Source organism: Malania oleifera, chromosome 5 (genome assembly GCF_029873635.1).
Source record: "Malania oleifera isolate guangnan ecotype guangnan chromosome 5, ASM2987363v1, whole genome shotgun sequence".
Lineage (NCBI taxonomy): Eukaryota > Viridiplantae > Streptophyta > Magnoliopsida > Santalales > Ximeniaceae > Malania > Malania oleifera.
In genome coordinates this window covers 107,370,435-107,386,844 of record NC_080421.1, presented here as the reverse complement: position 1 = coordinate 107,386,844, position 16,410 = coordinate 107,370,435, and the positions used below count along the sequence as shown (strand labels likewise).

At 33.5% G+C, this 16,410-nt stretch overlaps 1 protein-coding gene across 1 annotated transcript in view; it reads right to left on the bottom strand.

The window, feature by feature from the left end:
- Positions 1–567: 567 nt before the first annotated feature.
- The window catches only part of LOC131156106 (subtilisin-like protease SBT5.3), a 56,946-nt gene continuing 41,103 nt past the window's right edge, over positions 568–16,410 (bottom strand). The window contains exons 2-11 of the mRNA XM_058109552.1: positions 8,411–8,520; positions 8,219–8,316; positions 7,932–8,105; positions 7,209–7,317; positions 3,175–3,724; positions 2,959–3,053; positions 2,580–2,825; positions 1,697–1,811; positions 1,404–1,617; positions 568–1,106 (exon numbers count right to left, since the gene is read on the bottom strand). Coding sequence (XP_057965535.1) covers positions 568–1,106; positions 1,404–1,617; positions 1,697–1,811; positions 2,580–2,825; positions 2,959–3,053; positions 3,175–3,724; positions 7,209–7,317; positions 7,932–8,105; positions 8,219–8,316; positions 8,411–8,520 — 2,250 coding nt within the window. The remainder of the gene's footprint in view (positions 1,107–1,403; positions 1,618–1,696; positions 1,812–2,579; positions 2,826–2,958; positions 3,054–3,174; positions 3,725–7,208; positions 7,318–7,931; positions 8,106–8,218; positions 8,317–8,410; positions 8,521–16,410) is intronic.

Genomic DNA, 16,410 nt, shown 5'->3' with positions numbered 1-16,410 from the left:
AGCATGGTAGGTTTTCTAACTTTATAATTTGTTTGGACTCTTGGACAGTGATGATTCACTGAGTGACCCAAAAGAGGATTCTTCTTTATTTTGCCTATTTTATTCTCTGTTAGGAGACACACACACACACACACACAGTGGTAACCATTCTTTAAAAAAAAATAATCATGTCATATCAAATTTTTATTTCTAATAGTATTTTTATGAGGAGACAATAAATGGAAAATGAATATCCTTCATATGTTATTTTTCCTTCTCCTCCGTGTCAAACAAACCCGTTGATCCAAATAGAACAGCATTTAAGGTTTGTGTAAAATTAAAATACATGTTCCCATCATTATGTTGGGGTTTTTGAGAATAATAATTAGTTTATGCAATGTCTAGACCAATGTAATAGTATAGCGGGTTAACTTTTTTATGAAAACTTACATTAATGAAAAGTATAATAGTTATTACATTTAAGGCATTCAACAATTACTTATGCCAAAGTAGTTGATACAATTCTCCAATCTCGTACATAATAGTAGATATTCAACTGAAATAAATGAACAAGCCATTCATCTTGATCTAGATTGCGGACATAGCTATAGTACTTTGTACCATGTGCTTTCCATCCCGCCATGTTAAGAGTCCGAATGAATAATTCATAGAAAAGTTGCCTCTCTCAACCTTTATTGTGATAGTAAAAGTTTTCTTTTCACCAATTTTCTTAAACTTCAAAACTAGTGGGGACACATTAATTGTAACTCCACTTGGGCATTTGACAAATGATATGTAAGTACTAGGGCGACCAACATTTGTAACTGTTCGAGCAATGGTGATTAAACCATCAAGTTTAGGTACTACAAATGATGGATAGTTGAAATCTAGGAGATTAAAGGATTTAGGACACACATAGAAGCTACTTTGTGAGAACAATCTAATGAAGTGTTGGTTACTATTGGTAGCACACAAAAATTTCAAATAATCATCAATAGTTAAGTCATAAATCAAACCAGGATCTATAGCATGGTTTGGTTTCACATTTCCTGCTCCATAATCAAATGGTGTTGCCTTTGAGTTGGATACATCGAGAATTGGCTCCATATTATTATCCCATATGGTCGCTGTCAATCAAGGAAATGAATATTAATAAACATCCACTAAAACTTGTGATTAAATTTTATGAATATATCTAGAATGTTGATAGAAGTACTAATTCCGTAACTCATTACTCCTTTAAAGGGAAAAGAAAAGAAGAATATTTAATGTATCACTATCTTAGATAGTTTAGTTATAAAATCAAACAATGAAATTTGGTGCCTAGGCACCTTTTGCCTTTCTTTAAGAATTTGAGGCTGTAATAAAAGTTATTGCATTCCAAATCTATATTTAACAATTGCAAGTGTTTAGAGCATTCTCACCACTAGTCATTATTGCTGATTTAATTGCTGCAGGACTCCAACTTGGATAACGAGTTTTAAGAAGTCCAGCAATGCCAGCAACATTAGGGCATGACGTTGAAGTCCCTGATAAAAAATTGAAAGGGACTCGACGATTATCAAATTCCATTTGTGCTGGTCCTTCTACTTCAGCATAAGCAGCTAGGACAGTTAGTCCTGGTGCAGTCACGTCAGGCTACATGATGTAATACAGATAATTAATACAAATAATTTTGATAATAAACCAAAATATAAAGTAATATGCTTGGAAAAACCTTAAGAATTGTTGGCACAATCGTATTAGGACCCCTAGATGAAAAACTTGCCATGACGGGGGCCGGCCTTGTACCTAATTGTGTTCTTGGAGGTGAAATATAGGCCATAGGAGATCTATCAAAGATGCAAAAAGTGTCAAACGAAACAAAAAAAATAAAAAAATCCCAATCTAAAATAATGAACTAAAAAATAGAAATATATATAAAGACAACATAACATAAATTAAGGATAGTGCACCAATGAAAAAGAGTGACTTAGTTATTGTGGGGGGCAGTAGAAGGGGTAGGAGTAGACTTAAACTAATTTGGAAAGAGATAGTGAGTAAGGATTTAATATTCGTGACTCTGTCAAAAGAAATGATCAATGATCACATAAACTAGCAGAAACTGATTCATATAATCGATCTCACCTAATGGAACTTAAGGTTTGGTTTTGTTATTGTTGTATATATGTGCTTATGTGTACACATATGCATCATACAACAGCAATGATAAAGAACCAAACTCTATGTCAACTATGTGGGATTGGTTTCATGAATCCCTTCCCGCCAATTTACACGATCATGGTCAGATTCCTTTGAAATTTAGAGTATCTTGTCACTTTAACAACCTTTAGAAATCTTAAATTTGAAATAGAAAGTTGAGCCTAAGACATCTCGGTGGTTTGAATTTTAATGTTTTAGGTAGACTTTGGATTCAAATCTTAATAAAGGTGGAAAGAGATATGTGATGACATGATCTACCTTTCATTATGTAGCCAACACTCAATATGAGTTTCTAATTTAAAAAGATAAATAAAAGAGAGAAAGAAATTTAAGAAAAAAATTAAGAAGAAGTGTGTTATGCAAATGAATATTATAGTACTTTAGGTGCATCATCTCACTTGGTTAAATTGATGTAATTGAAGATAGCAACACCGTCGATGTAATTAACGTGAGTTGTAGGGAGGACATGTGGGACAGCAATAATTTCATCATTAGATGGATTAGCATTGGCTATAATCATCCCCACACCACCGGCCATAGCAACATGATAACCTTGCTCGGCATAAGCAATATTACCCTGGAGACAAACAATAATGCTTCCATTCACCTTAATTGGATCTAGCGTCCCGCCCATACATCTTGCCCTACATGATTCAAACAAAAAGAAGCAAAAGGAAGAGTAAAATATACACAACCATAGCAAAACTAGTTTTCTAAAATAAAAAGATTTTGAATGGCAATAGCATGGATTAATTTTTATTTTTATTTTTCCCTTACGCCTCATTAGTTGATGCGTAAGCAGTCTTGGCATCAGCAGCACTTAGCAGTGGAAAGAACTTGTTTGGCATAGTTTTCTCTGAAAGACTCTCTCCCTTCAAGAAAAAATGAAATATAATTAGTAGTCTTGGTTAATATTACATGTATAACAAAATTGAAGCTATCCCAAGGTGCCTCTATTTAAATAGACGTGGTGAGTTATGATCTATTATATACCTGGAAAACGATATCAGTTTCATTAGCGAGGACAACAGAAGCTGGGAAGCGACGGTCCATGGTGGTGGCTCCAACAGTGACCATCCAAGGAGCCACATTTATGACGCTGCCAGCATTAGGCCCGCGGTTGCCAGCTGAGCAAACCACTACAACTCCCGCACTCACTGCATGTAAGGACCCAATAGAAATGCTGTCATTGACGAAGGGCGTGGGAGCTGCTCCGAGCGACACCGATAATACGTCAACGCCGTCATGAATGGCAGTGTCGAACGCTGCCAGTATGTCAGCATCTGTGCACCAATAATACCAACACACTTTGTAGGAAGCTACATAGGCTCTGGGCGACCCGCCTCTGGCTGTCCCGTTGCCAAGCCCATACAAGTTCGCCCCTTCCACAAAATTGCCCCCTGCTGTAGACAAGGTGTGCGATCCATGGCCAAGATTGTCACGAGGGGTATGAAGGTCCCAAGACTCCCAATCCAAGGATAAGTTGTACTGGGCTGCCGCTGCCAAGTATCCTTTGTTGAAGAATCTTGCTCCAATAAGTTTTCTTTTTTTCCCATTTTTAATTTTGATTTGCGTAGCCACGACCAATCATATTCAATTTTTTTTAGCGAACAGTGGATGACTAATGCAAATGCAAGGTATAATATAATATTCAGACATGAGCTTTCACTATTGTTAGTTCAATAAATAGGTGTTAATGTGACTTTGTAGTACACTAAAGTACAATTTGTTGGGTGTCCCTCCTTGTGGGGCCCAAAAATTGGAAAGAGTTTTTTTAATGGTTGTTGGCTTCTCAAGGAAGCAGTATTCAACACCAAGCCTCATCCGCAGTAATTGAGGCTGCCACTTCATCTCTTTTTTTTTTTTCCATCTTGTCTTGCAACAGAAAATCTTCTTCACAACCAGCAGCCCTCTCCACTCTCTCTATTTTTTATTGACGGAAACACCACACAGCTCCTCATGCCAGCGCCTGCAGCTAACACCTGCAGCAAGCCCACGCACCAGTGCTAGTCATCTTCTTCATTGCAGTAAGCTACTGCTGCTTCTTCTTCGTGTGTCTCCAGCTGCATATTATTTACAGCATATTGGGATTTCTTTTAGTGTGGTCTTTTGGTTGGTTCTTTGGAGCTTTATTCAGAATATTTGGTGAGACATTTCCATCTTGTTACATTTATTTATACACTCTTGTGTATTTGTAAGGCTTGTGCCTTTTGTATCCACTTTGTACAAAATATTTGGTGATAGTGGATTTGGACCGCCGTACCCCGTGGACGTACCTCAACATTTAAGGGAACCACGTTAAATTTCTTGTGTCTCAATTTTTATTGTTTGCATTACTCCATTGATTTATTTGTGAGAATTAGTTCATATATAATATTTGCCCAACACAATTAAACCCCCCCCACCCCCCACCCACAAAGATCATCTTAGGGTCACCATCCCCATGGAAGCATCGAATCACCGGTTTGCCCATGTTGACAAGTGCAATAACCCATAAAGTAATCACTAATAGTTTCCCACTTTGACAATAACTTTCATGCTATGTTTCCACAACATAGTCACAAAGAAATATAGTTAATCCAAGAATCCATGGTTCTACCTAATTTCATCATATATACCTCCCAGTACTCATTATCCTATCCAATCTTATAGTTTTGATCCCCTTCCCTATCTTAAGCTCAAATAAAGTCTTGATTGCCTTAAAATCACATTTTTATTTTTAGGAATGAGATCCACAAAGCCATAGAGGAGGGAGTCATCAATATAGGTAATAAAATATATGTAACCACTCATCACTACAAGTTTGAGAGGACAACGAATACTTGTATGAGTTAGTTCCAAACATTTTGACTTCTATTAGTTCTAACTCTAGTAGTAATTTCCCCTTTCATATTATTAATACAAGTTTTAGAATCTTACAAAACACCTTCCTTAATTAGCCTTTTTTTTTTTTCATTATAAGTTTAGAATAATGTCTAAGTGAGTTTTTCTTTAACTCTAGGAAAAAAAAATCAATAATCTAAAACAATCTTATGCCAACCAATATAAAGGCTAACATATTTAACAACTATCGAATTATAGTTCAATCATCTTTACTATCAACAAATGAAAGGGTGTTACTAGATCTCTCTAAAAGAAACAAAATTCCTTTTGATGAACTCACCATTAGCAGTGTTTCCATAATATTCACAATCATGACATCACACACAATTTAATATGTATTCAAAATGCATTATTATCTTATGTTTATGTATACATTTATGACATAATGTGTCACAGGTCACACGCACATATGAAAGTAAGTATATGTACATGCAAAGCAAATGTACATATATGTTATGCGTACATAAAAATTTAATTTTGTTGAATGCCCAAACATTGTCACTGTTGAGAATACACAATGTGAAAGCATCTATAGAGCATTAACAAACCATCATATATTAGGATATAATAAAGTATACTCAAATTTTTCAATTTTAATGAAAAATTTGGTATGCTAGGTTTTAAAAACTAATGGAGGGTCCTAGGAATTAGGAAAAAGGAAAAATTCTAGAAATATAAATAATTTTGGTAGGGTCCATGAGTGGGCCCTATGTGCTCACACATATATGTGGCCTATGCAAGGGCATCATGCCATCTCTAGTTTCACCTTCTTCACCAGTCACTTGGTATTTGGATAAGAGTTGCGGCCACTCTTTTTTGATCTTTCTTAAAAATCTTTCATGGATTCAAGTTGTTTCACATTTAATTTCAAAGTCCTAAATAAATTAAACCAAATACATGACAATGATTGATTTTTTTTTTCTGAAGCCATGAGACCATGGAAACCTCCTTCCATTCATTTGTCATGATCCAATATAGATAAAACAAAATAAAAGCTTGCAACTAAGAAATAAAATTTTACACCTAGAAAACAAAGTTTAAACCAAAAAGGAAAATTGTCCATCAAGAAAATAAAATCTTGACACCAAAAAAAAAAAAAAAAAAATCTTGCTTCAAGAAAATAAAATCTCGAATTAAAAAAATAAATCTTGAATCCAGAGAATAATTTCTTACATCATGAAAATAAAATCTTCAAGGCAAAAACAAAATCTCACTTCGATAAAACAAATTTTTGAATCCAAGGAATCATGTAGAAATTGAAGAATAAATATGAACATTCATGTTTCATGTACACAATCATGAAGATTTAGGTTTCGGCTTTGATACCAATTTGATAAATGTCTTTCAAAAAAATGACAATAAATTTTCTCAAATCAATTATAAGAACATGAAGGTTCAAAGTGTGCTGGCAAACATCTTATTAGAGCATAGAAGATGCATACCTTGCACCATTTACTTCGCTATTAAGGTTCAAAATGTGTTGGCAAACATCTTATTACCCTCTTTTCTTCTCTGAATGGTGACTTGACAGGCAACCATTCTAGAATTAGGGTGAGGGTAGGACCTTTCCTTGTTACTTGCCTTACCTATTACGGGTCCCTTTTGCAAACAACACACTACGAATATCTTATAAATCAGTGTTTTGGGCTCATAACCAAAATATAGTGATTACTTACTATAATACCATTTAGCCGACTCCACTTAGTGAGACTAAGACTTGGTTTTATTGCTGTTGTAATACCATTTAATTTTGTGCTTCCAAAGTGTTTGATATTCATTTAATCCAAAACTTTAAAACATCGATTTTCTAAGTTTAAAAAGTTCTAAAAATCCATCCATAACAATCAAAGTTAGAATCCTTTTAACCATTTTTTAACTCTCTCTCTCTCTCTCTCTTAAACCCACACAAACACACAAATAAATATATATTGGAGTAAATATATCCTTTTATTAAGAGTTGGACTACAACCTCCTTATAGCCATATCTTTGATAAAGTATGAAATACCCTATTATTGAAAAGACTAAATTGTTAGGTTCTAACCCAATAATGTATATCATTATTAGCTATCTTATTACAATTGAAACAAGAAGAAACTTTGGTATAAATTATATACATAAAAAAGAAAAGATAAAAAGAGCAAACCTGTTGCAATGAAATGTAGTATCATTTTCGTTTTGACAAATTCCTTTCCACCTACTCGGAATGGTTCCCATGCCCTCGTCACTAAAGCTTTTTGATTCAGGCCAAACACCTAAGATAATCCCATCAAATGGAAACATAAGGTTACACATTACTCATCCCATTACTATTATTTTTGGGGCAGCCCACATGAATGAAATGCCATATTTTATTTGCTTATTTTTCCTTCCTATCAGGACATGATATTTGTTGCCCTCATTTTTCTTACTTATGTAATCACCTTAATTTTGTCCTTCTTTTATAATGACTATAATCATATATCTTTTCTTCCTCTTTAAGCTAATTATTTTTTGTTAATTTTGGAATCTAATCAATTTCATAAATCTGTTCTATGTCAAATAAAAAATAATACACCATAAATTCAATATCTAAACTAAATCACAGCATAACCTTCTAATTGCATGGTGTGCATTTTGTGGCCACTGAAATGAAAAAGTGGAAGTTGTGGCCCATTTAATTTCCCGAAAAAAAGCTCTATGGCATAGCGACAGAAAAAATGGGGCTACTAGTTTTGCTACATTTTTACTAATCTAAATTGCTCAATTTGATTTATTTTGGGAAGAAGTCTACATAACAATAACTCTAAACCCATTATATGATAATTGAAAGTTGAAAAAGGAAGGAAAGAAAGATTTAAAAAATGAAAGAGAGACGGAAAAAACTCACCAGTATCAAGATTTCCAATGATTGAGTTGTTACCGTAATTTGCCTTCAACCAAATGGAAGGTGAGGGAACTACAATACCGCTAGAATAATAGTCCATTCCCAAAAATTCCCATGCCCTAGTTGTTTGCAATTTTCTTATATTGCTCGGGAAAATTGAAACAACTTTTGGATGCTCTGTATTTTATTGAGAAAAGCACATTTAGCCAAATGAGATGGAAGACTAAACAATGTTGAGAAGTTAAAAAAAAAAAAAAAAAAAGGGATGATAAAAGATTTTAATTTCTTACTAGCTATCTCTACTGCTACTTCCTCGTCAAGCATTGATGCAAAGCCATTAATGTGCCATGTGTATGAATAAAGGATAGCATCTTTAGCACGTTCATAACTGTTCAAAAATTAATTTAAATAATTACAAAAATTAAATACCAAATTTTTAATGAAATGATTAGGAGACAACTAGTTCATTGTGATTACTTTACCTTCCTAAGAATGATCCCAAAAAATTGTAATGAGATTCTACAACTTGTTTCGAATCCACCAATTCATACTTTAGGGCTTGTGAATGGCTTCCCATGTACACTATATAGGACTACATCCATTCATGTGTGTGAGTGAGAGAGAGAGAGAGAGAGAGAGAGAGAGAGAGAGAGAGAGAGAGAGAGAGAGAGAGAGAGAGAGAGAGAGAGAGAGAGAGATTTAAGTAACAAAATGAGATTACCACTTTCTTCAATTTAAGTTTGAGGGAGGGTGAGAAAATGATATCATTGTAAAGGAAGTTTACACATCTTGATGCTTACATTTGTAACTGCAAAGGTGCTCCCATGCATTTGAATGCACAAAAGAAGTGATATTAGGAAGGGTATAGAAATTCGAAGCTTCATTTGAGTTAAAAATGCTTTTGTCTCTCGATTACCTGTTTTCATAGGATACTTTATTGGAACAAAATTCCTTTTTACCTTTGACGAATGATAACAATGTACAAACTATAAATAACATAAAGAATGAATGAAATAAGTATCACTAAAGGAAAAAAAAAAAAAAGTTTAGAATTTTTTTTTTTTTAGTATAACACAAAATATGATTCCTTAGAAAAACCATATAAGTTTTTGGTATTATGATTCAGAAAAGGATAACCAATTAATGTTAAAAAAAGATTTTAGATCACAAAATTGACCTTTTGACTAAGTAATTAAGATCTACATTATGTGGTTCATATAAGATAAGATAAATCACTCATAATTGGTTTGAACTAAAAAAGCATCGGCAATCAAATGCTAACTATATTTCATGAAAGTAAGCTTGTTTTTTGCACACTATTCATGTAATACTACAAGCTAGAAGCAACTTCCAACCACCCAAAACTCAAACAATGTGCAAGGAAAAAAAATGTAATAGCTAGTTTTGTAGAATGAAAATTTTCCCAAACCATATAGCTAATCTTAACTTTGTTGGCATAGTGGTTTCTCCAAATCAGTATAACAAAATAAGTCATACAAAGTGAAGGCAACCAAAATCATAAGCATAATATCCACCAAATCATGTACTTTAGATCTAGTGAAAGTCTAGAAGGGTAAATTCCTGCCTAAAGTCATGGGAAATTTTAAAAATAGAAAAGTACTTGAATAAAAAAAAATTATTGATAAAATTGAATGCACAATAGAATCAATATATTACAAGTGTTTTTAATATTAAATAATAAAAATTTCAAAAAAAAAATGTATATCTTAAACAAATTGTGGATGAAATAAGATGTGTGATCTTAGTAAGTTTTTATACTGAAAATATGATTATAATCTTTTTATATATGTTGTTCCATTCATAGATCAAGGTTACAATGATAATGGTTTTAAAATATCTGTCAAGCATCCCATGAGGCATCCTACATATATTTCTAAGAATAGGAAATAAAATCCATGGTAGTTCATATCAAAAACATTATATTTCCATCTACACCATAGTAAAAGAAAATTAATATGATTGAACATATGATAAATCACACCTTATAATAACAATAAGAAATAAACTCTATTATGCTATTATTTGAAGATGTGCAAGAACTAAACATGGAAATAAACAAACAAATGAACACCTAAGAACACACCTTATGTGGTAAGAAGTTTTTTTTTATCTCTACAACCAAATTCTAGTAGAGTGTTGCTTGTCTAGTTCTTGAACTCCTTGTTGTGACTTGCTCTCTCTTCCTCCTCTCATTCTTCTCTTCCGCACACCCGTAGAGGAGGGAAGCAAGGCTCCTATTTATAGGTACAAAAGAGATCTAGTTCTAGGGTTTTATCATGAAGGCTAGGACACCATCCAAGTGCCCCATCTTGCTCAAATATTAATCACGGGCAAGAAATTAGTTGTCTATGTGTATAATGTAGAAAAAAATGATGGAAAAAACATAAATGCCACAAAAGAAGCCTTGTGGAACGCCTAATTACCCCTTTATTTACGATAGGCATAGTCCTTACAATGGTTGTTGTCATTAGCACCCAATGCTTGCCTTGCTTTTCATATCCTTCTTTCATTTAAAAATATTTTTGGGTACTTTTCTATTTGATTTTTTCTTTTCAAATTTTTAGTCTTTTCCTATACCTTAAGCTATCCAAAACAAAACAAGGTTACATGTTGTAAATCATATGGAAAAATTAAAGAACCATGGTTTATAACTATAAATGAGAAATACATTATTCTAACAACTATGATTTTGATGAAAACTTTTATGAATTGATTTGCGATGATTTAGGGTGTGCACGTGTTACAGAATTCCAAATATTCAATGAACATGTTGTATGTTTCTTAATATGTAAGGCCAAATACACTGTATTTTCACTTTATTGAAATCTTTAGAAGCTTTTGAAAATAGATTTGAAATTTTGGCCACGAAGACCACCCACTCCGCAATTTGAAAAGAGAAAAAATTATAATAAATAAAAGAAACACTAGAAATTTACATGGTTTGACTCTATTCCTATGTTTACAATCAATAACGAGGTTATGTGTTGTAAATCATGTGGAAAAATTAAAGAACCATGGTTTGTAACTATAAATGAGACATACATTATTCTAACAACTATGATTTTGATGAAAACTTTTATGAATTGACTTGCGATGATTTAGGGTCTGCACGTGTTATAGAATTCCAAGTATTCAATGAACATGTTGTATGTTTCTTAATATTTAAGGCCAAATACACTGTATTTTCACTTTATTGAAATTTGTAGAATCTTTTGAAAATAGATTTGAAATTTTGACCACAAAGACCACCCACTCTGCAATTTGTAAAGAGATAATAAATTATAATAAATAAAAGTAACACTAGAAATTTACGTGGTTTGACTCTATTCCTATGTCTATAAACAATTTGACAAGAGTTTAATTACTATTAAGGTGTCAAAAAAATAAAACAAGAGAGTATCACTCCTCTTCCCAAACTTGTGAAAACCCACAACCCTTTCCTATCCCTAGAAAAGAAATAAGAGTAGGAGGAAGAATCTAAGGGTGAACCCTTTTTACAATTCACTCTTTTTTGAACTTTACACTCCTTCCTACCATTAAGACAATTAGACCACACTCTTTATAAACAGGAGACATTATTAGGTATATTGGTGTATACACCAGGAGCAATATGATTTCGCCATGTGTACAAAAAGATAGTTATAACTATTTAATTTAATAAAAATATAGATACATGATGGAATCATATTAGTCTTTGTTTGTACACTTGGTGTGTACATAATATTTTCTCTATAAAGAAACTCAACGTACTTAATTATAATGTCTATCTACCTAATAAATAACCATACCACAATTGTAACGACTTGCCTATTTATCATAATATTTTTTTCCCCAGATACATAAATATCATTCTAATAATAACCCTGATACCAGTATAGCAAAATCAACCCGAACCTGTGGGTGCTGGGAATACACCTATCATACACAATGAACACCTAAGTAGCAGAAAATATAAGTTACATCCATAACAAACAGTACTAAAGTTTTACTACAATCCATAACATTCTTGTAAATATAGATATACAATCCTCCAAAAGACCAAAAGGAAAAACTAGGATCATAATCCAAAAACCATCTGACCCTAGCTCAGTAACTCACCCTCCTATCGGGGTAGTATGAATTGCCTCTACTGACACAGAGCTCGGTCCGCTCGCCTATTGGGATTCCCTAAAATGTTTTGTAAGTTGGGGTGAGACACCTTTTAGTAGTAAGAGAAATAAATTAATATCAGTTGTGTGGCGATATGAGTATATTTGTATTATAATAGATAAATAATACATAATACATGTCTGGATAAAAACTGGTGATGTAATACTGGATAAAGCATACATAATCATGATCATGTTAAATCATACTAAATTTCAATTATTATAGAATCATTTGTTATAACTGATAGTACTGAAATATTACTCAGGATGGATAGCTAATTGATGTCATGTATTACCCCCTATGAGTGCATTGTGTAGCTCGAAGGTGGGACCTGATAATGGCTGGTTGACCATTGCCAAGTCAAAAGTGTTTGTAAGTACGATGGGCTCATCCCACCCTAGTCCAGACTGTCAGGGGGACATCTACAACACTACACTAAAACCACATCAACTATCCATCTCCCACACTCTCTACTAGCAAGTGTGGTAGCACTAGTCTGAAATGAACTAAATAGCTATGGTACCAAGCCCTGAATACTGATCTGAACTAAACCATCCGGGTTCTGGTAACATGTAGTATGTTTACATATACTGATTTAACATGAAACTAGATTAATAGCATTTTTTCTGAATTATGGCATATCATACATAATCACGACCTTGCGCCGAATAACATACATAATTATGGCTTTACGCTGACTATCAATCATGGCCTTGTGTCGAGCATATTATAACATACTGAACTGAAATTTGTAATGTTTATCATAAAATTCTGAAATCATAATTTCTTGTATTATTTATGGTTTTCCTGAAATACTGATGTAACATGCTTTTACTAAAAATCTGACATAACATAATATTCATAAAATGATACTCATGCCACACAAATTTAAATAGTATTGAAACTGAATATCTAAGTTGATATATTTCTGTTTAAACATTTTAAAACCATTTTCCTGTTCAACAATAGTATTCCCAAATATTCTGATATAACATATATATAATTACTGTAAAAACCTACTATTTTAAAATAATAAATTTTTATAAAAATAAACTGATTTAATTTATCCCCTTACCTGACTACTGAAAAGACCACAATTTAACTAAATCTACACTTGTGGTGTTCCCAACTCAATACCCTCAAATTCATTTTTTTCCCTAGAAAAACTTCAGTATTATTTCATCTAATGCCTTCTTAGTCCAAAAACACCAAAGAACTACTAAAACTTAAAATAACTTACCCAAATTTTGGGATGATTCCCAAACTTCCCAAATCGAATTTCTACTTCAGTTATGTTGTAGAGAATCTCCCCAGGATCACCATGGTAGCTTCTGATCGTCGAATCGAGGAGAATTGAAGCTTAAAACCTAAAGAGAAGTGAGAGAAACCATGTAGAGAGAGAAATAAATTGATAAAAATGAAATTATTTCCACTGAATTCGGTTTTGGGGCTATATATGGAGTGTTGTCCATGTGGCCTCGTCGACGAATCAAATCTCCTCATCGATGAGTCCAAGAAGAGTTTCGTCGATGAACACCTTCTCCTCGTTGACAAGTTTCAAGGTTTATAAACAGTCCTCTCGGTAATTTCTCATCAATGAGACACGCATTTCCATCGACAAGCCCAAGAGCCCTGCTCATCGACGAGCACTTCTACACTCGTTGATGAGACCCTGCTGAATTTTCCCTTTAAAGTTTCTTTTCTTTCCTCTCCCTTATTATTTAATTGATATAATTCACTGAGTCTCTACATTCTCCTCTACTTATAAAAATTTCATCCTTGAAATTTACTATATGTATTGAACACCATCCTTTAAAAAAAATGAGTTACTTATTTTATTACTTACCCTCACTTGTGGCAGAGGAATACCGTGGTTACATTCATGGTCCTAGGAGATTACAAATAGATAAATTAAAATTCTCTCAAAACCAAAATACTACCTACTGCCAATAGATTATTACATGTTATAACGACCTACTTATCTTATCATATAATAAAACATATTTTATAATAAGGTCAACTCGAACCCGTGAGTAATGGGGACACACCTGACATATACAGCGGAAACCTAGGGACCAGTAAATATAAATTCACATTCTCTCCTAACCATAAAATACATAATACCATAGTCAACCTCATTCCATTATATTGTATTTTTATATAGTCTCCAAAACACAAAATATATATACATATCTAGGAACCCATAAAGTAAATCTCCTGTCCCTAGATCAAAAGCTTACCCTCCTAGCAGGGTAATATCACACTATCTCAACGACGGCCTTGATCCGCCGGTCTTTTTGGGTTTCCTGAAAATTATTTAAGTTTGGGGGGTGAGACACTTCTCAATAAGAGAAAATAAACTAAATACAGCTGTGTGGCAACACTAATATTTAGAGTTATAATACATATACAGTACATTTCATATGCTAGAAAACATTCATCATAACATACTAAATAATTATATACTTTCATAATTTTTAATAATTCATATTGATCATGAAATGTCTGATATAATTGATAATATTGTAATTTACCCAAGATGTATAGCTAGCTGATGTCATGTATTGTAACGACCCAAGTAATGATGGTATTTAAATAACAAAGACGGAGGGAAACGAAATCAGTAACAGAAGGAGGCAGCCAAGAGAATTCCCCAGGCCTTTTTGACGAACACAGGGGTTTCATCGACGAGGGTTCTTCAGGACCTCGTTGACGAGAAGATACCAAGAGAAGAATTTTGGGAAGTCTGAAATTCATCAACAAACTTTCTACAGGACTCGCCGACGAGGTGACGTGGCTCGTTGACGAATCCTACAGTATAAATAGTGCAAAACTTTGAATTAATTCAGAAATACAGCGCCGCTCTCTCCTCTCTCTCTCTCTCTCTCTCTCTCTCTCTCTCTCTCTCTCTCTCTCTCTCTCTCTTATGGCCCCTCTTCTATCTCTTTTCAATTTCAATCCCATCAGTCGCCGGATCGACGATCTGAGGCTACCATGACGCTCTTGGCGGAGTTCTCTTCAAGTCTACCGGAGCGGATTGTTAGTGGAACGAAGTTGAGATTCATCCCAAATCCAGGGTAAGGTCTTTTATTCAAAATTTGAGTTTCCAGCAGTTGTAAGAAATGTAATAGACGTAGAAATAGTAATGTTTTGTTCTAGAATTTATGGTTTTCAGGGTGTTGAGTGGAGAACCCTGCGGGTGTTGGACTTGTTATAGTAAGAGATTTTAGCAGGAAACAGGTAAGGGAAATATGCTATGCTAGGTTATTTAAGTATGATTTCAGTATATATTATAAATGTTCTACCAGAGTATTATTCACAGTGGAGATTTATACAGTTTATCAAGTATGATTAATATGTTTTAGAATTACTGTGTGAGATGTATTATATAGTTGTATATAGAGATGTATTATATAGTATGAGACCCTGTTGGACTGTACAGTTTACAAAGCATAGCACCGTAGCTACATATAGTATATAGAGTGCAACCACCTATTCAGATAATATGTGGTATAAAGGTCGATCGCATAGAGCCCACGAGTGGACAGGCTCCCCATCAGATATGGGTTGAGAAGGGTTGATCAGACTATGGTGTATAGTGATTTATTCCTAGTTGGCCAGCCAGGGTAAATCCAGCCTACAGGCCGCACAACCCTGTCAAGAGGGGTTAAATCATGACACATAGTTATCCATAAGGAAATTTATAGTTATTACTATGTTTATATAGGTTTACAAAAATAGAATATATATATATATATATATATATATATTAGCAGTATTTTAAGTAGAAACTTAAAGTACAGAATTCTTAAGCAACAGGTAAAAGATGAAGATTATATTACTGGTATTGTACTTTAAAGATTCAGTGATACATGACTTCATAGTAATTAGATTTTCACAGTATTGTAACTCATTTGCCACACACTAGTAATAACATATTTTGTCTTACTGAGCGTGGGCTTATCCCAATTATTTTAACATTTTTCAGGTGATCCAGGTAGGCAACCAGATCAGGCTTGCAAATAGAGGGGCCTCGGTATTGCCCTGACAGTAGTGTGAGTATTTTTGGGAGTATTTTTGTATAGCCCTAGCCAGTTAAGGGTATTCTAGAAAACAGACATATATGTATATTTTGGGAAACACTTTAGCACTCTGGTATTGTATATAACTACGTATGGTTATGTTTATTTGATTTTTACTTCTTGCTGTTTAAGTTGATGATTGGGTTTAATCCAGTATGGTATCAGAGCATTTTAAATGTTATAGTACCAAAAAAATAAAAAAAACCCAAGTTTAATAACAGGTCGTTACA